At 45.6% G+C, this 25,567-nt stretch overlaps 2 protein-coding genes across 7 annotated transcripts in view; both read left to right on the top strand.

Annotated features, from left to right (window-relative positions):
* Window positions 1-351: 351 nt before the first annotated feature.
* On the top strand, window positions 352-20,964 carry SAG (S-antigen visual arrestin). 4 transcript variants are annotated; one of them, XM_056358541.1, is made up of 16 exons: window positions 352-585; window positions 2,655-2,806; window positions 3,370-3,430; window positions 3,521-3,565; window positions 3,861-4,054; window positions 5,211-5,270; window positions 6,387-6,454; window positions 6,649-6,784; window positions 7,142-7,226; window positions 8,494-8,566; window positions 9,490-9,627; window positions 9,930-10,007; window positions 10,889-10,912; window positions 11,301-11,365; window positions 17,851-17,860; window positions 18,541-20,964. In XM_056358541.1, exons 2-16 carry the CDS (start codon window positions 2,711-2,713, stop codon window positions 18,632-18,634), a joined length of 1,227 nt encoding a protein of 408 aa, XP_056214516.1. In that variant the 5' UTR covers window positions 352-585; window positions 2,655-2,710; the 3' UTR covers window positions 18,635-20,964. The 4 variants fall into 4 exon arrangements, with proteins under 4 accessions (XP_056214516.1, XP_056214517.1, XP_056214518.1 ...); XM_056358542.1 differs by lacking the exons at window positions 17,851-17,860; window positions 18,541-20,964 and adding an exon at window positions 16,774-17,815; XM_056358543.1 differs by lacking the exon at window positions 17,851-17,860 and having other exon boundaries at window positions 354-585.
* A 1,056-nt stretch (window positions 20,965-22,020) lies between these two features.
* The window catches only part of DGKD (diacylglycerol kinase delta), a 62,409-nt gene continuing 58,862 nt past the window's right edge, over window positions 22,021-25,567 (top strand). For 2 of the 3 annotated variants that reach the window (XR_008825175.1, XM_056358518.1), the window contains exon 1: window positions 22,021-22,214. Coding sequence is in view for 2 of the 3 variants with exons in the window: in XM_056358518.1 (XP_056214493.1) it covers window positions 22,056-22,214 (159 nt within the window). In the remaining variant the exon portion in view is untranslated. The remainder of the gene's footprint in view (window positions 22,215-25,567) is intronic. The other variant, XM_056358517.1, reaches the window with a different exon arrangement.

The raw sequence follows: 25,567 nt of genomic DNA, 5'->3' as shown, positions 1-25,567 counted from the left end.
CTTAGTGATTATGAGAAGAATAATGTTCTCAGTGCTTGGTAGTCCTTCATAATGGCATCTATTTATAGAGACTTGATTTGGTGTTTTATAAACTCCCTTTTTCATAAATGGCTCTTGTCTGTTCAGCTTATCAAGCTGGATGACTTGCAACCCTAGGAAGGAGAAGACAGAGAAAGAGCTTTATTCTAAAGCTGCTTTCAGTAACCGTCCTGTTCTATGTAGGTCTGTAGTCTTTACAAACTGTGTGAGTATGACATTGTAGACCTCTTCACCGACAATCTGAGCTCCCTTAGGTAATGCTTTATGTTGCTGACTTAACCACTTTACAGTTGAATCTTAGCCCAGGTACAATATTTGCTCTTGGAGGAGGATTAATTCCTGAAATCCTGGATGGACGCAACTAGAGACGTGCTTTCAAATCCACTACAAATTGTCCTCCTTGTTTGCGAAGAGGTTAGTGATTCCCTCAGATAGATGCAAAGGAGCATAGGACACAGCTGTGTAAAAACTTCACCTTTCTTCACTAGTTTAGAAGTTCACGTCTCTGTTCTGTGGCAGCTCCTGTGACATCTGGAACGTAACAAGGTATTTAATGTTATTTACTGGTTTGTTTATTTGGGACTACAGCGTGACTGCGGTGTCTGCTCAGCAGCAAATACCATTCTGGACTTGGACTTGGCCTACCTATACTTCATGAAAATAGAAATTCTTGAATGCGTAAAGTCTGTCTCTAATCTCTACCTTACGTTTTTTCTAGCTTTCTAAGAAGGGAAGAATTTCCTTTTTCCACAGCTTGTTGTGTGCAAATATACCCTAGAAACTGTTTCTACTCTTGAAATAGCTTTAAAATGGGAAAGCAAGCAGAGAAATAGAAAGGAAGCAAACTGCAAGGACAGTTGTACCCTCAGACCAGCAGCCTGTCTAACACGGTATACTCCTTCATGCGGGTCCAACAGGGAGACGTGTAAGAACAGGGCACATGTAGCATCATCCTTTCCTGATGCTGCTCCTCAGCTTCAGAGTCTTACGGGGTTAAGGTTGCACCTTGGATCATCCTGTCCAACATCTCCCAAAAGCCTTTTCTCTGTGAACCCGTCTAATCTGTGGATCAATTCATATTGGTGGTTTCCAGAGCCTTCTGCAGTCACACTGTACTCCTGAATCTTGGTCTATGTGGGGAAATTATTCACTTTGTTTTGAATTTGCTGTCTGAACTGGATGCTGCTATTTTATAATTTATGACAAAGTGAAAAACTAATGTCTTTCCGCTTTTACCACCCGGGGTTTCTGGAGATCTGTTGTGTCCTTTTGGTCCATCCTCTTCGTCCTGTGTCATGTCGTGTCCACCCCCCACCAAGAATCTTATTTCACCTGTTTTTTCCTTGGGTACAAGCTGTCTTCTACCCCTAATTACAATTGTTACCTTTCTGGGCAGGTATGGGACTGTTGTATTCCTAAGGTCCGTTCTGCTTTGAGCTCAGCGATATCCTACAAATAATGGGTTGCATTTGGTTCTGATTTAAGAAAATACAGTAGGACAGAAGAGTTCTCATTCCGGGTTTGCTCTGACTCCTTACTGATACATACCAGCTTTCTAGGTCTTAGGCTGAGCATGTGGTACACAAGTTCTGAAATGGTATGTGGAATTCTCTGTTGTGGTTTTGATTTATTTGCTAATAACTTCTCTGTTTGTGTCAAGACATTTTTCCTAAATGATACCAAGTACAACTCCGCATGTCAGGCTATAGTTGTATTTTCTTTTGACTACAATACTTTTAACTGTTATAGAATATATGGTATTTCATCATCTATCTAATCTGCATCGTGAAGCACTCCTCCTTAACAGAGACAGGTTTATTTTTGGGAATCCAGAATAGCTGTATGTCTGTGGGCAGGCTGTTTGCTCTTTATCTAGGCTTTTTTCCATTCATTCAAGGATGTGCTCCATAGCAAATGTCCCAGGACAGGTGATGCTGTGCTGTTGTATGTGTTGCAATGGTAAAAAAAAAACGCAAAACCAAACAAATCCCCCAAAAGTACCCAAAGCTCATGTGTGCTGATATTCTTTCTTTCATGTATTTTATGCCTTTATTAATGAGTGGAATTACCTTCTTATCTCGTGACAATTTAGAGCCTCTGATGACAAATCTTGAGGTACCATTTCAAAATCCATGTACCTTGATCAGATTACCTTTATCTGTACTCTTACAGGTATCTTCACAAAATTACTGTCTACAAACCTCTCTGCAAAGGCCAAGCTATTTCTTCCCCTCCAGACTTTTTTACTAGTCTACTTAATTTTTAATATTAATTAAAAGGAGTTATTGATCTTTTGCATACTAGTCTACTTATTTTTTAATATTAATTAAAAGGAGTTATTGATCTTTTGCATACTAGTCTACTTATTTTTTAGTATTAATTAAAAGGAGTTATTGATCTTTTGTAATGTTTCTGAAGATCTGTTTTTAAATAGATGTTTGTGGTTGTTTTTTTATGAAACTGCTAAAATGGAAAGAAACCTACCTTTTGTGTTGTGCCTGCATATCTATTGAAATAGTCTTTGGTAGACTACACATGGGAGTACAATGCTTCACCCACCCAGTATAATTCCGCTTTTGTCTCATACACCTATTTTTTTCTGACATCTTTCCCAGGACATTTTGGGGCAGAACAGCATCATTCACCCACAGTCACATACCCATCTTTGACCATGAGCTGCCCAGAGTCTCAAAAGACGGGGACAAGTGGGAAGAATGCTAGCTCACATAAACAAGTTATCTTCAAAAAAAGCACCCGTGACAAAGCTGTAAGTACCGTTATGATTGGTTTGTGCAGGTATGAGTCGTACTTATGGTCAGACTGGAGACTTACTAGAAAGCTCTTTCCTGTCTCTGTTATTTTTTTCTGAAGGACCATGAACTGTATTTAGTGCTAAGTTTGAGGAGGTGATGTAAACAGAGTTTATAGGACAAGCTTCTCATATATTGTAATACAAGAGGAAGGCAACTTGCCTCCTACTCCTCCTGGGTTGTGCTCCTGCTAATAAATGTTTAAAACAAAGCTGATTCATTATCTTTCCAACCTGATGGCACCAAAAATCTTTAAATCTATAGTTTTGTCCCATGCACAAGTATTTATGTTGCACTTGTGGGAGCTAGTCTACATCAGGTCTACAGTTCTTGTGTCCTGAAGCATGTGAATAATCCTGTTGAGTCTGGTGGGGATTGTATGTTTGCTGGAAAAAAAATAATATTCTGTTTAAATTGAAATTGTTCTGATCTCGACAAGATTATAGCTCTATAGCATTCCCCCCTCACCAACACACGACCATCACCACTTTGTAGTTCATCCATGGTCATCTCCCTACAGCTGACCATCTACCTGGGAAAACGGGACTTCATTGACAACTCGGGGAATGTGGAACCTGTAGGTAAGTCTGCACGGATACATGCTGCCCTTCCTGCTCTCTCAGACCTGATTATCCTCTGTTAATCTTTCCTATTTTTTTCCTTTTTTTCAGATGGTGTTGTACTGGTGGATCCTGCACTTATCAAGGGGAAAGAAGGTCTGAGGTTTTATGCAACGTGTATTTCAGAGATTGCTAGTCCTCTTTTGAAGTGAGGTGCTGAGAGAGCGCCTTTTTTTTTTTTTTTTTAAGGGTACAAATGTAACTCTTCCCCAGTGAATGGGCTTCTTAATCAATGCAATGCATGTTCTTACATATGGTATAAACACTTACTGGGTTATACAACAGTGTTGAAACAAGCTTCCTTGACTCTGTATTGCAGGAGGATTTTACATCCACCCTGGCTGCGTTGTTAGCCTGCTGCATGCTTTACCTGTCATGTGCTTTGTTCCAGTGTATGTGTCCCTGACCTGTGCTTTCCGGTATGGCCAGGAAGACATTGATGTGATGGGCCTGACCTTTCGACGGGACCTGTTCTTCTCTAGGGTCCAAGTGTACCCACCCGCTGACAAGCCAGAGTCTCTCTCCCACTTGCAAGAATCTCTGCTGAAGAAGCTGGGAAAAAATGCTTATCCCTTTTTCTTTACAGTAAGTATCTCATAAGAGCCTCCGACCCTCTTGTCTGTTATTACCAGGCTGCTGAGACCCAGTGAGCGACTGAAGATGGGGATTAATAGAAGATTCATGTTATGCAAAGCTCCAGTCATGAGTGACAGGCAACGCACCAATTCTTTTTTCTTAACATCCTAAGTGGTAAAGTGCAAGAAGTTTTTAGCTGCATGTGAAAAGTGCTTTCCTTGAAAAGGCAAGGAAACATGCAATGGCTTTATGCTAGCAACAGCCCTATATATCCTCGTCTTCCCGTTCCTGAGAGGCTGAAATATGTTGCACCATTGCCTCAGTGCTCACAGAGGAAGTGCCAAATCCTCTCTCTTTAAAAATTTTATGGATCAAACAAGCAGATGAAAAGCTCTTTACCAGATGTTGTCAACAAATAACAGCTCATTGCCAAATTCTGATTCTGACAGGATATGCTTCCAGTACTGTCAGTGACACGTCTGCCTTAGCGTTGCCTAGGAAGATCCAGGTTTGAAAACTTCATGCTGTCTTATAGCAACAAATAGGTCTTTGAATGATTCTGCTGAATGGGCTGGTACCTGCCGTGATGTTATTACCACTCGGATACAGTCTAGTGATCCTCAAAATCTTGAGTCACTAATAGGGTGTTAGCGCTTGGTCTCCATGAGCTGCTCTGCAACCTCCCCAACTGATGTCTAGAGTTGCCCAGGCCAGGAGCAATTGGGTACTGGCTGGTCCTCATGGCCTTGGTTGTGTTTCTGACGAAGCGATGCTTTGCTCCAGCTCGAAGCCTGTGTGAGCTGTATTGATTATCTTGGGCGAGGAGCCAGATGTTGCAGCTTCTACTTTAAGCTGTGCCTCTAGGGCTCTGTTTGATTTTTAAACCACGTGCTTCATGTGCCTGGACATTTTTTACTTGTTTCTTTTTCTTTTTTTTCTTTCCTTTCTTGACTATTAAAGTATTTTTGGAAGAGAGGGACTTGTTTGGACAAGGCAAGATAAGGCCCAGTATATTAAAGCCTCCATCTTAGCTAGAACTTCAAAGGGTTACATTACAGTGAGTGACCTGTTGTCTTCAGGATTGCTTTGTACCTTTTGCAAACAATATGTTAACTAGAGTATCTGGGTAATATTGCTTTGGGATATTTTTCTCTTCCTCCCACAGTTCCCAGATTACCTGCCTTGTTCAGTCTGTCTGCAGCCTGCACCTCGTGATGTTGATAAGGTGAGACCAATGTGACACTTGTGCTTATCGTGGTTGAGGAAAGTCAAGTGGAAAAATTCATGTGAATTTGTTTGGCTAGTTTGAGAGTAGAAGAAGGCGGTACTGGATTTGACTGTGCTATGCCACAAATGTCAGGAACCTGGCTCAAGAGCTACGAGCGTGTGCCACAGAGTTGGAATTCTAAGTTCTCAGAAGAAGAAGGGGAATCTAGTCTTCATTTGCAGTGCTTGTAGTTTCCTGAAGGGTACCACATGATTTGTGGGTTGGCTGCACATGAAATGATTGTAGCTGTCAGGCTACATGAGAGAAAAAGGCTGCTTAAAGTCTCATAGATTGCTATAAATAGCATGTGTTAAAACCTGCATCTGAATTAAAACCAATGCAGAGAAGGGCTGGCTTGCACATGTGCGTAAAGTAAACAAAACCTCCGGAGTAACAGATATCAGATAATGAGATGTTCTGCGAGGTTTCTGATACCAATTAAAATATTCCCTTTATACTTGGTGCTTCTGTGAACCGCAGAGCTAGGCTAACAGCTGGGCAAGTTGGGATGCAGGTTGTAGAATCCAGTGCAACAGGGATAAGCTGTATTTTTTGCCAAGGAATGATATTCTGGCAAAAATTCCTCTGTTGCTTTGTAGAGAGTTATCTGGGACTCACAGATGTCCCGTGGTGGTATAAACCTGTTAAAGCAAAGGTCAGCTTGGCCTGATCACTCCCACTCCTTAGATGTTTGGAAAGAAGATTGACCTGGACCCTCGGTCAGGTATTGGCATTACAAAGTCAATTTAGAAATTCAGTTCAGAAACCTGAGGTGGACTGGAGACCCTTGCAGGCTGGTCACTCGTATAACCTGCAGCACGCTGTGACCGAGCCTTTCGGGAGTGGGGATGCCATCTGACAAAGGCTGGGAATTAAGCCTCATTTATCAGAAGCAGCATGGAGTAGGTGGATGCTGCCACACCAGTTGGCAAGGACCTCTGTTCCAGTGGTGGGAGGCCAGGAGAATTTGCGGTTGGCAGAAGTCCGTCAGTTTCTGATGTACTGAAAGATATTTAAACATCTGGCTTCTTGACTTCTGACACTGATTTCACAGCTGTCTCCTCTCTCTGGCAGACCTGTGGGGTGGACTTTGAGGTAAAGGCTTTCTCAACAGAGAATGTGGAAGAGAGAATTCATAAGAGGTAACAGAACGTGTCTGTCTTCAGCTTTGCCCTTCTTAAAGGGGGTGGGGGTGGTTCAGTAACGTACCTTGGTTGCTTGTTCAGCTTTGCCCCGCTTGTCAGTGGACTTCTTGAGTGTAAAGCACGTGTGAATGCAGAACTCCTGCCTCTGCCAAGTGCAAAGTACCACCATGTTGTCCTCTGCTGCTTCCCAGGAACTCTGCACGTCTGCTGATCCGTAAGGTGCAATATGCTCCAGATGAACCAGGACCCCAACCTTGTACGGAGACCACCTGGCAGTTCTTCATGTCCAACAAGCCATTATACTTGAAAGCTTGCCTCAGTAAAGAGGTGAGGGTTTCGCCCGGGGGCTGCGGACGTCGCAGTACTGGCACGCCAGTATGCATTTTCCTGCCCAAAGCAGCTACATCCATTTGTAACTTGAACCGTCTCAGCTCAGACTGACTTGTTGCAGCACTTGAGAGCTCTAATGTCATTTCTGTCAGTAGGTGCTGTTAGGGAAGGCTGAGACCCCATTACCAGATGCATTTGAGACTAAATAAATCATTGAAGGAAGGGCCATGAATCATTGGGAAGGGACATCTTGCCTTATCTGGCCTCTGTGAGATTTAATCTGGGGTGACTAGAGAGGTTTAGGGCTTGGGAGAAGCCTCCTGGCTGGATTTCTGAGCATCAAATTCCTTCTAGGTGTACTACCACGGTGAGCCCATTGCAGTCACTATCACCATCAACAACAGTACAGAGAAAACAGTGAAGAAGATCAAAGCCCAGGGTATGTTTTTATGGTTGCTCGGGATTCTTTGAGGGCAAGAAGACTGAATGGTAAGAGAACTGAAAGACAGCCAGAATTTAGTGCTTGCAACAGCTTAGGCAGGCAGTCTGGGACAAGTCAGGAATTTTTCCCTTCACCCTGTCTGTTGCTGTTTCTTTGCTGTTCATCAAGTGAAACACTGCAGCTTCTTTATTGACTCTCATGGTTGTTTATATGGCTTAATTTCAGGCACTGCTATGTCCCCTCTCATAAAGAGAAAGGGTCTGGCACCTACAGTGGGCAAGGCAGGTGCTGTGGGGGAAAAGCCCCCTCTTTTGGGAGGCCAGTGGGAAGTGCTCCCCTGTCCATGTGATGCTCCTGCTAACGGCGAAGGTGCCCAGGTTGCATACCATTTTGCTTGGGGTTTCAGAAATGTCTGGCAATGCGAGAAACAGCCACTCTGCCAGTGATGGTGTAATTCCTCCCAAGGAAGCTGAGGGCAGGGGCTGAGTTTCAGAGGAGTTTCAGTACTGTGCCTGTGTTTTATTTGTGGCACTGCATGTTTTCATCCCACAAGCGTCATTGCACTTGGACCTGTGGAAGACAGTCTGAGAGACAAAGGATGAGAAAGAGAAGAGAAGGCAGGGAGGGATCAAAATTACTGAGCTTTTTACAACTCTATAGCAGAAAAAGCCAATTTGGTGCCCATCTTGGATGCACTCTGTAGTGATTCCCAAATATTTTTTAGGCTGACACGCCTCCGTCAGGCTTAAAAAGACCTTGTTGGTCCCCAGATTCTCTCCTTACCAGCGTTTCAGTCAGAATTACTTTTTTGGGGGCATTTGATTGGAGAGTATAAGCCATTTACTATCGCAGGCTCTTGACTGCAGCCTGCTCGATGGTGGTGTCTCCTGAATGCAAGTGCATGGACTATAAATACGCAAGAGAGACCCATGAACAGAAATAAAAGTGCACGTGGCTTAGAGAAGAAGGAGGGAGATCTTTATAATGGAAAGAACAGGCTCCCAAGGGAAACTGTGCATTATTGACTTTTTGTCATCTCCAAATCAAGTCCAGGTGCCTTTCAGGGAAGATGGACAGGTTATTTGTACGCTGTTGGTCTCTATCCACGTCAGGCTGTCTGGTCCGGTGGTCCCCCTTCAGGGTCTAATTTGCTGGGTTTTCCTGCTGTCCTAATCATGTCATTCCTGAGACTCGGGGCAGGGCAGCTGTGTTGTTTCTGATGCGTGTGCACAACTGATTGTCCGCTTTCTCCTTTCTCGCTCAGTGGAGCAGGTTGCCAATGTGGTTTTGTACTCCAGTGACTACTATACAAAAGTGGTAGCTGCTGAGGAAGCACAGTGAGTGGATGGTCTGCTTATCCCTTCTTGCACCTTCACATCCTTTTAATTATCCTTCCCCTCCTCAATAAAGGGAGGAACTCCTAGCTAGAGTCTGGTGGTTGTCTGCTGTTACAGTGCTTGCTTCTCTTACCTGGGGGGGGGGGGGGTGTGTGTCCGTGTCCCACACCACCCATACTCGCTGCTTGCAGCTGGTCTTCCTTTCACATAGCCAGCAGGGACCAATGCACCTTTTTTCAGAGAATGGGGAGGCTGCAGCAGCGGTTTGCAGAGTAATTACCAACTAGGAAAGCTTAGCAGGGACTGCGGAAGGCTCCACATTGCTTGAAATCTTTAAATAGAGGTGCAGCATTTTTCTGAAAGGTGTTGCTGTTTGGGTGGAAGTCATGGATGCTCTAGCTTGAGGTCAGTCTTTTTCACACAGTCTCATTTCGTTTCTTCTGGCCTTAGAAGGCCCATGAAAACGTTGAGCCTATTGCCATGGTAGAGAGCCGCTTGCTCTTTTGTGCTGCAGTGGCAGTGCAGCGTTGGACTTGGCTTTCTGAGGAGGGTTGGACACACCCGGCCACTTTTTATTTTTCTGGTGTTTTGCTCTGTAGCTTAGGGACATGTTTTGCAATGAGTACTGGCCTTCTCAAATAGGATTCATTTTGTCCAAATGTAGAGGTCTGCAGCATAGTTTTGACCTATTTTAGAAGTCTGCCTTAATGTGAAATTGTTTTCTGCAAGTGCTTGTTTCTGCTGATTACAAAGGGAATTTTTTACTAGTTAAGATGTAGACACCTGCATTGTAGACAACTAAATTTGGACAGATAAATTCCACTCCTTTTGGGCAGCTTTGTAATCTGTTTTGAAATTCTCTTGGTTGGGTGTATAACACAAGTCAGTGTGTCACCTTCCTTCTCTCACCTGCTTATTTTTAGGGAAAAGGTTCAGCCAAATAGTACCCTGACCAAGACACTGACACTTTTGCCCTTGCTAGCAAATAATCGGGAGACACGGGAAATAGCTCTGGATGGGAAGCTAAAGGACGAGGACACCAACTTGGCTTCTAGTACTATGTGAGTAGAGTTCTGAATGGTCCCAGGTAGTGGAGGGTAATAAAGAAGCGGAGACACTTGTATCAGGAGTTTGTACCTGTAAATGTGTGTCCAGAGGGGCACATCCAAGCTGCATTACTTACCAGATCATATTTACTCAGGGTGAATAGTGATCACAGACCTGGAGAGGCTTTAGCTGTCCCTGAGGCTTGTCTCCTCTGTCGCTTTCAGGAGAGCAGGACATTCACCTAGTTCTTGCTCCAGCCATGTACTCTTGCTATGTTGCTGTGCTGCCTGACACTGCTGTCTGTTTTCTCTGGTAGTATTAAGGATGGAATAGACAAGACAGTGATGGGGATTCTGGTTTCCTACAAGGTCAAAGTGAAGCTCACTATTCCAGGGTAAGACTAACGGATTTCTTGCTACATCTGCATAGAGAGGGGAGTGCGTGTTCTTCACTGATGAGGGGGGAGAGTACAGGACAGTCCGCCCCAAAAGAAAGGGCATATGTTGTAGGACATGAGGCTCCCTCTAAAGCATAAATCGTCTGGAAATCTATCTTGGCCTATCCGAAGAAGGTGTCCTGAGCCAGCGGGCTTGGGTTACCTTCCTTAAATACCATATGACTTTACAGCTGCAGTATGAGCCTCTGGTTTGCGTTGCACTTTTTGTTTCAAAGCCATATTTTGTGAGAACTGAAGTGAAACGTGGTGTGAACCTTTATCTTGGTGTTCTTGTTCTCCCAGAGCAGAAGGCAGAGACATCTGCCTGAGAGTCATAAATACTGTAGCTCAGGTTCTGTACTGAGCCAGCTTTCTGGGAGAAACCGACGTTATCAACGTGAGCTAGTTCCCAGCATACAGTGCAAAAGAGGACAAGGATAATAATTCTCAGCTGATGATAGCCACTGTTTACATTTGCATTTCATTCATCTGTAATTCCTTCTAGTATAAAAATGAGTCAATTATTTGCCTAAAGTGTGATAAAATGACTATGCCTTCTTCAGTTGCCCTTGCCCTTTGGCTCTCAGAAAAGGAGCCATATCCAACCCCTGGTCAGGATTTCAAAAATTTAGGCTCATTCTCCATGGGAAGGACATGCAAAATGAAAATTACCTTTTTTAAAAAAGAAGTTTATTTGGGTGTTATGCTTTGTGGCAAGTAGAGAAGAGTATGTGAAGAAGGTGATTTCAATAGTCCACCAATAAAAAGGCATTTGATAGAATACCAGAATGGAAAGGCACTAAATATGCTCGTGTTTTTCTCCTTGTTTTCTTCTGTAGCATGCTGGGAGACCTCACCTCCAGGTAAATGTCATCTTCCTTTTCAGACCATGCATCTGTAGTTGTTAATTTGTCTCTTTACCCTCTTTTCGATTCCCTTTCTCGCTTCCCTAGAAAAATCTAACTAACCTTTGAGATAATAGAAGTAAAAAGTTTGTGCATTCAGCTGCGAAAATGAAGCAATTACAAAAAATTTTTGATTTTATGTACGTGCAAGTACATTCAGCACATAATAAACCCAGTTTATTAAAGTGGATATGCACAAGATATTTGTGGAGAAATTAGAGTTTAACTCTTTTTGAGGGGAAAATTATTGTTAGGAAAAGATGAAAGAATGGGTGAAGGTGAGAGGGGAACTGAACCAGGCATGAGTAGAGCTGTGGATCTGATGCATTCTCTCTTCTCCCCAAAGTGAAGTGGGCACAGAGCTGCCATTTCGTCTCATGCACCCTAAACCTGAGGAGAAGACCCCAGCAGGTCAGTTATCCCTGGTTTTTGCCTTTCTTCATTAACACTCGGGTGAAATTTTGCCATTGCAAGGCTTGTAGTCATTTCTTCTACAGGAAGCCTTTAAAGTCTACAAGGGTCCAGTATGGAGGCAGTTCTGTGTGTGAATATATATGCTTGTGTGTGTCTATATTTATCAACCTCAAGGTACAAAATAACAGGGAGGAGGGATGCTAAGGTGGGCCAGGGTGAGTGGAAATGGGCCATGTTTCCCTTTTTGTTTTTCATCTATGGAATCACAGCTCAAAGCACAGGGGCTTGAGGAAGCACTGCATAGCTGAATCTCATGACTATGCAAAATGTCCTGAGTAAAGCCATTAGCAATTCCCAGCCAGAATCCAATACAGCAAACAAGCATCTGTCGCAGAAAACACCTAAGACACATGAGTATTGTAAAAAGCAAAATACTTTTAAGCAGAATGAAGAGGTGGTAAACCTGTTCATGATTTTTAGAGTCCCCGTTACCTTGATTTGGCATTGGCAGCAGTGTCTGTGTTGTGGTCTTCATGCTCAGTGGGTATCTGAGAGGAATGGCTCTTCAGAGTCAGGTCAGTAAATGGAAGTGTGGGAACTTTAAAGCAGTGTAAGGAGCTTGGGATCAGATGCCAAAACTGCAGGCTGTCTTTAGCATGTGTGTTCTCCTCCCACTTCCTCAGGCCTGGCTGGCTCTGTTCTCTAATAGTGAACTTACAGAAGCTGCAAGGTTCTTGTGCTAAATCAGAAGCTCTTGGGCAGCATCTGAAGCAGCTATTGAACACAAATTATGCCGGCCGTTCAATGCTGGGGCTGAGCTGCATGGACTTCAAACAAAAACCCACGGCTGCTTTGGCGCTGCTTTTCTTTTTCCTCCTCCTTTTTTCCTCCTCCTTTTTTCCTCCTCCTTTTTTCCTCCTCCTTTTTTCCTCCTCCTTTTTTCCTCCTCCTTTTTTCCTCCTCCTTTTTTCCTCCTCCTTTTTTCCTCCTCCTTTTTTCCTCCTCCTTTTTTCCTCCTCCTTTTTTCCTCCTCCTTTTTTCCTCCTCCTTTTTTCCTCCTCCTTTTTTCCTCCTCCTTTTTTCCTCCTCCTTTTTTCCTCCTCCTTTTTTCCTCCTCCTTTTTTCCTCCTCCTTTTTTCCTCCTCCTTTTTTCCTCCTCCTTTTTTCCTCCTCCTTTTTTCCTCCTCCTTTTTTCCTCCTCCTTTTTTCCTCCTCCTTTTTTCCTCCTCCTTTTTTCCTCCTCCTTTTTTCCTCCTCCTTTTTTCCTCCTCCTTTTTTCCTCCTCCTTTTTTCCTCCTCCTTTTTTCCTCCTCCTTTTTTCCTCCTCCTTTTTTCCTCCTCCTTTTTTCCTCCTCCTTTTTTCCTCCTCCTTTTTTCCTCCTCCTTTTTTCCTCCTCCTTTTTTCCTCCTCCTTTTTTCCTCCTCCTTTTTTCCTCCTCCTTTTTTCCTCCTCCTTTTTTCCTCCTCCTTTTTTCCTCCTCCTTTTTTCCTCCTCCCCACCCAAACTTACCTAAAGCTGCTGATTCTACAAACATGACCGCTAGAAGATGATGATGGAACCTGTGAGAAGATTTATCCCTCGATAGGTTCTTTGTTCTTCACTGGAAATGTTAGAACAGGGTGACTTGAGTCCTTATTGTGCAAATTTGTTGGAGGAATCAAGTGCTGAGAAGAGAACAGTGGTGATTTATTCCAAGCGCAGTTGCTGTGGTTGGAAATCAGTGTTTGCTAATTATGGATGTGCTGGAGTGGGCGAAGGTAGGTTTCTCCACCCCTGTAAGAACTGCACTGTAGGAAACTCGTTTTCACCGGGAAGAACCCTGCTGTAAGCTGTGCCAGCATGGTCTCTTAGCATAGACACAGAACACGCTTATAGGAGAAGATTTTGTGCATGTTACACCCCGTCAGAGTAGTGCAGTTAGTCTAGGAAGCACCTGCAGAACAAATCCACAAGGCTTACTGCCCTCTCCCTGCCTTTCTGCTGTGGCCAGAGGAGACAGCCCCATCACTGAGGAGTAGCACGGACACCCCACAGCAACGTGCAGCCCAAAGCTGCCTCCAGCTCTCCTCTGAGGTGGAAACTGGGTCCTCCGTGTTGCTCCCATAAGACTAATAAGGTTGGATCACTTTGGAGAAGCTTCTGTGAAGCAAATGCTGTTGCTGGCGTAGCTTTGGCCGTGCCGCGGGGCTCCCTTCCATGCTGCAGCCTGGGGAAGCTCTGCCAGCAAAGCACTGACACTGCCGCACACTTGATGGTGATCTCAGGTGGGTTCGGCCAAGGGTCTTCTGTCTCTTCTGGTAGCTTGTACATACTGAAGCACTTCTCAGACTTCCCTGCAGCAGTGCCCCTGCCCAGGAGCCTGACGAGGGGCTGGGGCCACCCCGATGGCCGCGGTGGCCTGTGAGGGCCATCCAGTGCCCCTGGGGAGCCCCTCAGGGCAGAGGTGCTGCTGGGGGTGCTCAGGGCTGCACAGGGGAGCCCCCATGGGCACAGAGAAAAGTTTGAAAGCTCCAAACAAGGATCATCCAAAGCCTTAGACAACTGCAAAGAATTGTGCAGTTTTAGAATGGTGTGAATTTTTTTTACATGATGGTTTTTGGTGTTAACAATGCTGCAACTCTCTTTTTGTTACTTATGCTTCAGGCAGATAATTCTGGCAGAAGCATTAGTAATATGAGGAAAAATGGAAGTCAGTTCTCCCTTTTAAGATAATTTCAAAGGACGACTGATATACTCCTTTATATAGTATGCTCAAAAGGATGTGGGCAGAAGACTTTACAGGGGAAATGGAGAACTGCAATATTTCTCAGATCGCTTCCCCCAACACATCCTCTTACCAAAGGCACAGCCCACGTATTGTTTGCTACATCAAAGTCTTCTAGGAGCTTGCTGTCAGAAGACAGCTATGGTTCATGCATTTTGTATAAATGGAAAATGCAGGTTTCTTATAAACTGAAACAATACAGGTAGTTTCAGGAGCTATCCCATGGGAAAGCCCTACAAATGGTTAACTTGAGAAATAAATGCTTTTTCTTAAAAAAAGATCGTGTAACACAACAAAATTCCTCTGAAGCCTGCATAGCTGACTTGAAAACTGTGCTGGAATGTGGTTGTCTGAGCTCATTATGGGGAATAAAACAGTCTCCCATATGAAGCTGGTAAACTAAAAAACTCTTTCCAACTTTACTGGCTGGTAGTTTTCCGTGCACCGTGCCTAATCACTTTTCCCAATTGCAAGTTCATGCTTTAAAAAATTTTGATTCTACCACCTTTGTTCGTAAACTCTGAGAAATATGTTTCATTAGTGAAATACCATTTAATTGGGAATAAAGCAAATCAAGACTTAATTGCAGAGATGGAGCTTCAACAAACAGTGTTTAGACACTCAAAGGCCCCAAAAGATGGAATTTTTCTTTGTCGGCCTGTTCAGCAGCCTCTACAGTGGGTGTAGGCAGGGGTGCATGCATAGGGAATTTTGAGATCATTCCTTATCTTCTTTTTCCATTTCCTTTTGTTTTTACTGATGAGTCAGTAGTAACCAGTTTGCCTGTTGCACCTCCCTGCTTACTTGACTGTCACTTCATCTTAAGATACAGCTGGGGGAAAGGAAAGAAGTCAAAGCAACCATCTTACAGATTCAAAGCTAAAGTGGGATTGAAAAACGCCATGTATTTTTATTTATTCATTGCAGTGGGGTAATATCCTTTTCCCTTCTCTAGCTAAAGTGATTTATGGCAAAAGTAAATAAGACATGTAGAGCATCACTATATTTAATCATGCAGGGCTGATTTGAGTGTAGAGAACCTCAGAAAGAGAAGCTTCTCAAGAACATGGTTTAATGTTTTTGGGGCCAAACTGGGGCAAGTGTGACCAGCTGCTGTGTGCTTTATTTCACAGCAGATTGCTTTGCCCTTTTTATTTGTCTGTGCGCGAGCTCTGAAGCATTCATCACTCAGGAAAAAGTAGATCTGTCAGAGTCCATGGCTATTGCAGATTGCTTGATCTTCCTTTTCTGTGCTTGGAGGAGACAGAAAAGGAATGACTTGCTACCTTTCCTTTCCCATGTTTATTTATGGCTTCCTTGTCTTGGACTCCTTGTAGGCCAGCATTTGCATGTTTCATGTGTGCTGGTTTTGCAACCATTTTTGGACCCATGTGGTTCACAGGGGGTTATTTTTAGGCAAAGCAGCTCCTGTTTCATTGGCAGTCTGTCTTTTCCGCCTGTTGACAAAAACTTATAGAGATCTGTTGCTTTTAAAGATAGATTAAAATTGGGCTGTGTCTCTTCATGCTTCCAAGACCTTTCCCAGTCAGCAGTTAGCCCAGCAGCTCCTGCTGGGTTTTTCTTAAGGCTGTGGTCTCAGCGTGAGTTCTTTGGTCTGGGGTTTTCCTGCCCTTCCCCTGATGTTTTACATTTGTGAGCCTATGTCTTGGAAACTGTCCTTTTTGTTGAACAACAGCCAAAACACGGTCATTTGTCTGCTCCCTTGTTAAACTTGCATGAAAGGGCTGGTTTCAAGAAACCCATGAATGTTCTGTCTCTTTACTAGTAAAGCTCTACCTGCCCTGTGTTGGTGGTGTAACTTTCAGAAATGAGTGACTATGTAAAGCACTTGTATATCTTGAAAAATAACATAGCCTACATCCCCCTGCCCCCCCCCAAGTTAACAGAGGTTAAAAGCAAGCTTATAATGAAAATGACCATATGCCACAACTTTAATTATATGAAATCATTTCTGTGGCTGCATAATAAAAGCTTACAGAAAACCCTCTGCAGAGAGTGTTCTGGAGCCTCATCGATGCTTGAACACAGCCCCCTCCCATCCCAACTCTCAAAACAATTGCTGGCATGACAGTTAAAAAAAGAAAAAGTCTACCCATTTTTCAGCTTCCCAAGAATTTTTCCATGTTATAATATTCAATAAGCCACCGGAGAGCAAGCGAACCCTGTGGAGTGGGCCTGACTCCTGCCTGGGGGTGCAAAAGTAGCCATTTAACAGTTAAATGTGATACAGTATAGCAGCCTGAAGGTAAAGTAGTGCATCTTCAAATGTAATCTTAATCTGAGTTACAGGATAAGTGTTTCTCTACTGCCACACTACCTATGTATTGATTCAGTAATCATTTATCTGACAGTCAAGCATATGCTCAACTGAAACAGCATCTGTTTTCCCCCCTCAACCCATTTTGTAAAACTGGCTTCAAACCACATTGGTGGGTACCTCACTCAGCTTCACCCACATCATTGATGTCACTGTTTCCATAGTAATGAATGTACTTCAAAGTGGGGAAAGAGAGCAGGCTATTTAAAGAATAAAAATTGGAGGAAAAATGAAATTATAATGATGCTTTATGTGTTGGACACTTAAAAAGTTCTAAATATTTAATTTTAAATCCATTTCAGTCAAGCGTGCATGCCCTGAGACTTTCCAGATTTCAGCTGGGCTTCTGTGAGGAGAGGAAACCATCCTTTCAGAGTCTGGATGGAGACCATCATGAGTGCCTTTACACGGTCCAGCCTTCCAGGCATTTTGACTGGAGTGGCCCCATTTAGCACACTTTCAGTGCTGATGTTTCCAGCAGTGCTCGTTGCCACTTGTTGCCCTTGATTTCAGTGTGCATTGTGGGTGGGAGTTCTCCAGGTGGTGAGTTCTCTGGATCCCTGAAGCATCCTGGATCCCTACAACTTCTGTAGAACGATGGCCTAGGTGTGCTTTGCTCCCTGACTTAAACTCATGAGATGCAAGCCAGTGAAGTTAATGTTGCTTGCTAAAGATAAAGTAACTGTGAGAACAAAAAAAATCCCTTCCCCCATTTCATCACTGCCATACAGTCTGTTCTGCTTATTTTAGGCTGTGCTGAAGCAGCTTCCAAGGAATCCTGCTAGCAAGCAGGATTTGTTATGGTGTGGCTAGCAAAGATCCCATAAAAGAAACACAAGTGCGAAAAGCCTTGGGATTATATTTAAGGAAAGATTAAATCAGGGGTATTGCCTCAAGTGCACAACCTATCTAATGAGACATCGCCTATGGCTTTCTGTATTCTGACCTCTGATTTTAATACCTTCATGTTTATTGAACAAGAACATCATCTTCTCATCAGCTGACTACTTAAATCACAGTGACAGACCAATTAAGACTAACATTATGGCACGCAAACACTGTCATCTCTGAGTAGAAGTGTGTGCACAGATGTCTCTCACAGCTGTGACCGCTAGCAAGTACGAATGGGAAAACCTGTCGTTGTTTCTCAGCCCTTCTGAGTCTTAGGCAATGTTGCTAGAGTGCTTTTCCATTTGGGAGATCAAGTTTTGCTTCCTAAGGTGCATGTATGCACATTTTGAAACTTTCTGGAATCCTCCTTGTATTGCTGCAAATCCTACCGCTTGTCACTGTTATAAATTTTTGCTGGTTTTAGCACCCACTGTTCTAACTGCTTGGTGTGTCTTTTTTCCTTTTTTATTGCATGCTGATGACTGCAGGGAAGGATGGGTAGGTTTCCTTTAATATTTCACATTCTAGCTGCAGTTGTGCGTTAACTCTTTGGAAAAAAACCTCCTCCAAACTGTCTGAAAACCCCCAGGGTTCACAGAATACAAGCCCAAATCCAAAGTGAGTGAGTTACTGTGGCTTGACAAATTACTGCTATCAGTTGAACAGCAATGACCGACCGTGTGAAACTAGTTCAAGAGAACATGTTTTGCCTTATGGTTGGAGGGAGGGGTGTGTTTGTGGTCAGTTCATGCTCTGTAGCTCTAAGTTTCAGAAACTCAATAGATTTGACCATGTGCCCCTATTTTAGTACAGAAGGAATAAGGTTTAAAGGTTTCACATTTTATTTCTAGACAAAGACCCTTTCAAGGCTGCAGTCTACTCGGCTAGCTAGTAAATATTTAGCTGCAATGGATGTGATTCAGTACAGATTAAAACCTCCTCAGTTTGTGTCCTGACTTGCTCAGTCAACTGCTTTTCATACTAGCTAGAATACCACCAATGAGAATGTGATCCAAGTCCCTTTGAAGACAGAGGAAACATTACCAGAGTCTGCTCCAGGCTTCTCTTCCTCCTCCTGTAGTCTTTTTAGTCTCCTTTAACTCCTTTAGTCTGCTGGTATAAAAAAAATTAAAAATTGCTAACATCATTTTGAAAGACCTGTGTTTCTTCCATTTCAGTGAAGCAGAGTTGGTATTTGAGGAGTTTGCTCGTCAACAGCTAAAAGATATGCTTGATGATGAAGACAAGAATACACTCTCAAATGATGATTAAAAGAACAAGCTGCCAGAGAAGCGATGTAGCCTGGCATCAACAAGAAATTTAGGACCCAGGCTTCTAGTAAACTGCATGTTCTCAGTGCATACGTGGTCTTTCAGGGATCAGCCCTGAGGTCAGTGGACATAAAATCATGAATCTCTATTGCTTATTAAAAGTTTCAGCTCTAGAAGAATGTAGCAAACTCAAAACCTGATGTTTACTCGAGCTACCAGAGGGCTGCCATGTCATGACTTCTGCTGTCAGGGCTATGTAATAAAAAGGTTGGTTGCTTGCACCACTGATGAAGGCTTCAACGATGATCTGTGCAGGCTGCCCAGACTTACTCGGTGTCAAAGGGTCTCTAACTTTGAAATGCTAGTGAACCAAATCCTAGTCTGGAAGGCTGGCTTTGCAGCCTTTGGTGATTCATCGAAGTTTCTCGGCAGACTGTACAAAACTGATTTTATTTCCTTTTGGTTGCTTTTGTGTTTATGCTATACCAAACTCATCTAGTGAATATTTGCAGTGCTTGCACTGTCCCCGTGTGGCTTACATCCACTTTCTGTACCATTAAATGTCTTGCAAGTCATCTTCCACACCGGCTATTATGCTGATACAATGTTAGCTTTCAAGCAATGTGCTTAACCACCACGTTATTAAAGATGAGAGTAATGTGCACTGTCCATGACTTCCTTAACAAAGCTCCCTATATACTACCCCAAACAGTGAGAACTGCTAGTCCAGACTGATCCTGTACTTAATCTAGTTTCCTGTGTGCAACAGTCCTTTAAAGGAGGGTGCAGTAAAATTAAGGAGGAAATTATGGGGCAGCCTGCCCTGAGGAGCCTTTTCCAACATCCAGCTGCCAGAGGTCAGTTTATGCTCTAAGAAATGAGATTGTATTTTGTGAACTTTGTTCTCTCATGTTGATCTGGATATTCTCATTATCCATGTAAATGTTGCATCCTTTCCTAAATCTCATGTAGATTTTGGTTGAAGTTGCATCAGCTAATTACATTTTGCATGTAAAACTATTGGTGTTTTCTTTTCCTTGTTTTTGCTCCAAGTCTGCTTGTCAATGTCCCTAGTTTAAATTCTCCTGGAAGGTCTGATTGCAGAGCCTACATTTATTAATATTATAAACTTATGTTTCCCACCCCTACGCACCCGAAAACAGAATTAAGAGCTTCCCACTTGTATCTTAGCAAACAGTGATGTGCTTTTAACAGAGAAGAAAGTGAGGGAGACGTTTTTGAGATGTCTGTTTCCCCCAGCGGGAGCGGGACTCCTGGTGAAAGCCCGCTGTGAGCGCGTTGTGCTTCTGTCCTGCTTCAGACTGCGGAGGCTGCATGAGCTGAGCTTGCCCACTCTTGGGCTCAGGTTGCTATTGATAACTGCAACAAGCCAAAGCAGCTTGTTTTGGAGAAAAGTGTGGGCTGTGCTCTGGCATTTCTGCAGAATTGTTCTATATACAGGCCTCATTTTCTGAGAAGCTTGTCTGTTTATTCTTACTGACACCATCATGGTTACAAGCCCTGCTTTTACAGGTGATCCAAAGGCTTTAACCAAACAGCTTTGTATCTGGCCTCTAACACAAATAGGTTGGCTTAAAAGTAAAGCCTGTTTTGCTTTTGTGAACTGGTCTTGATTAAGATGCTGAAAGCAGTGAATTAAGACCACAGCTGATTTCAGAGTTTCATCAGTGCTCTCACCTAATGCCACCTGTCTGTCAGTGGTTTTGGCTCCATTAGTCACAGCTGTTTCACCTTAGAAGAAATTGCAAGAGGCAGTATGTTTGCTCTGTTCTTCCTAAGTGCTGTATGCTTTGCTGCTGAAGAAACCCTGCAGCCGTTTTCGGGTGTTTGTGGTCAGTATAATTTCTGTGTAATTTCAACTTTGGGTTTGGGGGAAGGGTTAGGCATTTGCACCTGGATTTCTGGGAAGGTTTTTCTAATGATTGCCCTGGTATTTTTTTTTACTAATTTCTTGGCAGCTTGAGAAGAACACACGGGTACGGTAAGGTTGAATGAATGGCTGTTTGCAAATATGCTGGTCTTGGAGAGCTGGTGTTCAGGAAATGCTTTAAGGATGCTAAGAGGAGGAGGGGGCACAGTCTTCCAGTCTTGCTTCAAAGTGTATCTTCCTCCACAGAGGTGTTTCCTTCAGTGTTCCTGGCTATGGGACCTGTAAGTGTGGGAGTAGTAAACTTGGAGGCTTTTTTTTTTATTGTTATTATGTCAACTTTGTGAGGTGCCTCTGTCACTGTCTGACTTGCAAACTCACCTGCAGCAATGCCTTCTGTAAGCTAACTGCGTAACAAAATTGCAGTATGTTCTGCCGTGCAATGGGGAGAAGCCGAAATGGTTATTAAATCTGTTCTTTTGCCTGGGTTTAGGAAAGCATTTAAAGACATTGACCATTTGTTTAGCCCATGCTGGACATTTTCTCAGAGAGCAAGGGCTTTCTGCTGGTTCCTTCAGTTCCCTGTCCTGCAGGCCAGGCTGGGCTTGCATTCTTCTGCCCTTCAGGCAGCAGAAAAGAGGTCTCTAGTTGGAACTGTTTGCCTTTGATCTTTGGCTCTGCTTCTGATGTTATGTTGATGTTCCACCAAGTCACACCTGCTACTCGTATTCATGGCTGGGGGAGCAACGCTGGAGTGGGACGCCACGTAGGGCACACCTGCCCGCTCCCAGAGAGGGACGCACTCTGGTAGTGATGGCATCGCTGAAACTGCCGCTTTTGAACACAGCTTTTATCAAATACGCGGCCTCTGTGACGGGACTGACTTGGTGACAAGCATTTTCCCCTTGTACAGGGTGGGGATGGTGCAGGTGACACACTCCGTGCCGGCGGTTTGGCCGTTACCTCAGGCCGGCGGGCGCGGGAGGGACGGTGTGGGGAGAGGCCCAGGCCCAGTCAGGCCGGGAGCGTTTCTGTCCTGAAAACTGAGGCGGCGTGTGGCAGCGGGAGCCCCTGTGGCTGGCAGGACGGGTGGGACACCTGTTTGTGAGGGAGGTGGGTGCAGCAGGGCTTACCCTGGGGGGAGGAGGGTTTACCCACAGGATTTTTATTAAACCCAGGGGAACAACCGGAGTGCTGGAAACAACCGTGAGAATCAGGCCCGAGATTCAAGCTCTTGGGCTCACGTTATCCGTCAGTTGAAGCCCTTTTCTCGAGCTTCAAACTGCCACGGGGGTGCTTGGACCGAGGAGGGGCCAGTGTGGCCGATGCCCGGTGGGCGGGCTGGGGCCGGTTCGCAGCTGGGGCCGCGGGCCGTGCCGGGCCGTGCCGTGCCGAGGAGGTGGCCGTGCCCGCCCCGCCCCGCCGCGGCCGTTCCCCTCCGCTCCCCGCCAGGGGGCGCCGCAGCGGCGGAGCGGGCGGGTGCAGAGCGCGGCGCGCGGCGGGAGGGGGCGCCGGCCGCGCCGCACCGTGCAGCATGGCGGCGGCGGGCGCCGCGCAGCCCCAGGCCGGGGCGGTCGCCGCCGCCAGCCCCGCGGCGGCGGAGGAATCGTCGGACAGCGAACCGGAGCAGGAGCCGGGCTCCCCGCAGAAACTCATCCGTAAAGTCTCTACGTCCGGGCAAATCCGCCAGAAGGTGCGTGCGGCGGGCGGGGGCTGCGGGCAGGGCCTCGGGCTCCGGCAGCGCTGCGGCCGGCTCTGCCTCCGCGTCTCCCTCAGCGCCGCCGCCGCCTCCCCCTCCCGCCCAGCACGGCCACCCTGGGCCGCCCTTCTGGGAGTTGCCCGCCCCCCCCCCCCCCCCCCCCCCCCCCGTGGGGGGCCTGCCAGGGACCCCCTCGAGCCCAGCCCTCAGGGAGCTGCCGGGCATTGCACCCACTGCCCGCCCTGCGCCTCAGGGACTTGCTGGTGACGCCCCCACTCCCCGCAGCTACCCCTGAGGGTGTGCCGGCGGCCGCCTCACGCACCACAACCGCCCCACCGGGACCTGCTGGCGACCCCCAGCCCGCCCCCTCCGGGACCTGCCGGCCAGCCCCCCGACTCGCTTGCCGGGACCCCCCAGACCGGCCCGTTCCCGCGCTCCCCCTCCCCCGCCGCCCCTCAGGGACTTGTCGGCCATCCGTCCCTCCGACCCCCCCCTCAAGACGTCCCTCTGGGATGTGCTGGCGAGCCCCAGACCGTGCCTCAGAGACCCGCTGACAGCACCCCCCACCCCAGCAGCTTTGCATGAGCTCGCGAACCCCTAAATGCTCCTCAGGGATTCCTGTAACAAACTGTTTCTGAGGTGTCTGCTAGCAGTTACCCCCTAAATGCCCTTCAGTGTCTGCCGGTGAGCCCCAAACTGCTGTCGGGGGGCCCTGGAATTGCCCCCAGCAGGTACCATCCCCAGGCTGCCTCACAGAACCTCCCCAGTTCCCCCTGCCCAGCAGCCCAGAACCTCCCCAGTTGCCCCTGCCCAGCAGCCCAGCTCAGACCACTTTCTGCCCAGTGCCCAGGTCCAGACCCGCCAGGGAGCTTCTCTATCCTAACAGTGACCAGCGTGCCCAGGCACAGCAGGACCCTGCCTTACCTCTTCCCGTTATTAGGCTGCCCTCTAATATTTTCTTGGAGTCATGGAAGTCAGATTTGAGTTCCTGCTCCCCAGTGCCACCCCCCTCCCCGTTACCTGATATTTGAGCTCTAAAGACAATACTGTCACTCCCCACTCCCAGAAGTTGCATCTCCCCTTTTTTCCCCCATGTCAGGGTTGCCAGAGGCTCTCTCTGCACCTTCCTGCGCCTTCCCTGAGGGCCCCCGCGTAGCCCAGGCGTATCTCCCTGTCACGTTGTGCCCTCCCCCCATTATCGCTTTCCTACCCCCACCTCCTGTGGCCCTGTTGGACACAGCACAAGTCATTGTCTCCTATTCAGAGCTCTGTGTTCTGAAAGGTGCAGCCCTCACTGTTATCACTTTGAGTCAGTGTGTGCCTGCTTCAGCATCTTGCCATCATTTTCATGGTTGCATCCCAGTTTTCCCTGTCTTGTACTGCGCTGGTTTTCCTTTCTGTAGCTATACAGAGATGTTTAGTTCTGTCTGGTCAGACGGTGATCTTGGGGCTTGTTAGTCTTTGTTCCCAGCTTTTTCTGCCCTGCTTCACCTCCCTGGTCAGGTAGCAATCCTTTCAACCCTGATGCCCTTGGCCCCGTCAGATTTTACCCCTCTGTGGTTTGTTCTGGAACAATAACGCCATTTTTAGGAGCAGTAACAGTATTCTGCAACTACAACTACAGCTGTAGTTCCTCTGTATTGTTACTGTAAGAGAAGATGCGAAGATTTCCTTCAGCCTAAGGCTAGGAACCACCCATAGGGAGTTGCCCTCTTCTGTACTATTTTTACTATAGCTGCATGATTTTTCTTTGTAGCCATTAAAATCCTGTGTAACTCTTGGATTGTTGTGTGATAGGTTTCTGCTTAGAAGTACCAGGTTAGTTATTCTGCCATCACCTTCCTGTTGTCTCTGAAGCATGGGCAAGCACGGTTGCTGCTGTGTGGATGCAAAAGGCTGATGCTGCTAGCTTGGTGTTGCTTATCTTGTATTCGCAGCGAAGGAGAATAAATGTGTCTGCATGATGCAGTGGCTGAAACCTTATTCATAGAGATCTGTTTTATGCTGGCTAGTTTGCCCTGCTTCCAAACACAATGTATCATCATTCAGCTGCTTGTCATAGTTCTGAAAACCCCCATGACAAAGTACGGTCGTTTGTGAGGACCACAAGCTTACATCATTACACATGGTGGGGCTGCTTCCTCTGTCTGCAAAGCGCTGCTGCCACTGTCACGGACTTCTTCAGTTAAGGCACTGAGGGTCTGGGCTGTGTAAGAGGTGGTTCTTTTGGCCGCAACAGGAAACGATGAAGCCCTCTAAATGGGTTGGTGTTTTGTGTATCAAGCAGATCTCAGCTGTGCTGTAGCACCAGGTGACCCGATCTAGTCTGTTAATCTCTTATGAAAAGAATAAGCCTTTTGAGATCTTTTTCGGCACACAGGGTGCTGAACATCAGAAATTTGTCTTGCTGGAGACTGGATGAACCTTGTGATTTCTTAATACCGTTTGTGGCTGGGGTCCCATGTGGGAAGGGAGGAAGGATGCTATAGCCTGACTTTAATGGTGGTCTCTGTGATAAGAGCAAGAGCAATGACTTCCTCAGTGCCAGAGTGGGAACTCATGCTTACAGCAGTAGGTTGCACATGCTAAGGTACGAGGTGCATTGGATTTTGCTTTTCTTTGAATACATCAGAATGCATCCCCATGTCCCTACTGAATTATTTGCCTTGGTTTACATCATTTCCTGCGTCAGTATGGCTGGAAAAGGCCTAAGCCAGCCACTTGTACTACACGAACATAAACATATTAAGAACAAGGATTATAAACAGATACTGTCTACAGCTGTTAAGCCTCCTGTGTGTTAATCTGCAGAAGACCTTCAGCTAAACAGTGTCAGATTTTCCAAGTAAGCCCAGGTATTATGATATCAAAAATTGATTTGTTTTGTTACTTGTTGATGTCTTTTTGCCTTGTCATCATCTGTTCTGAATGCTGCTGCATGTATACTTTTTCCTTGCCCTGAGGGCAAGGAGCAAAGACAACTTTGTGAGTAATCATAGTTCTGAAGAGACTTGGGTGAGCGTGCTTCCTCTGTAAAGGCAAACCTAATTTGGAATTTGTCTATTGAATGACAAGAGTGCAGACTACCATAAGCTGTAGAAGCTGTTGGACAGGTCTGTCAGAGTGACAGTAAGAGATGCAAGCAGACTTTTACGGCGCCCTGAGGATATAAATCTCTTCTAACCACATCTTTTGCAGTAGTTAGCTCAAGACCGTGCCTGTAAGTACAGTTAAATCACCATGGAAGCTTACTGTTATATCACAGCTCGAGTGAAGTCTGCTCTAGCCATGGAGTTCCTCAGAATTTACTTGTTTGTCACAGTCACAAACACTTTGAAGATACGTTT

The sequence above is a fragment of the Falco biarmicus genome, chromosome 13 (genome assembly GCF_023638135.1).
Source record: "Falco biarmicus isolate bFalBia1 chromosome 13, bFalBia1.pri, whole genome shotgun sequence".
In the NCBI taxonomy this organism is placed as follows: domain Eukaryota; kingdom Metazoa; phylum Chordata; class Aves; order Falconiformes; family Falconidae; genus Falco; species Falco biarmicus.
This window is presented reverse-complemented; position numbering and strand designations above follow the sequence as displayed.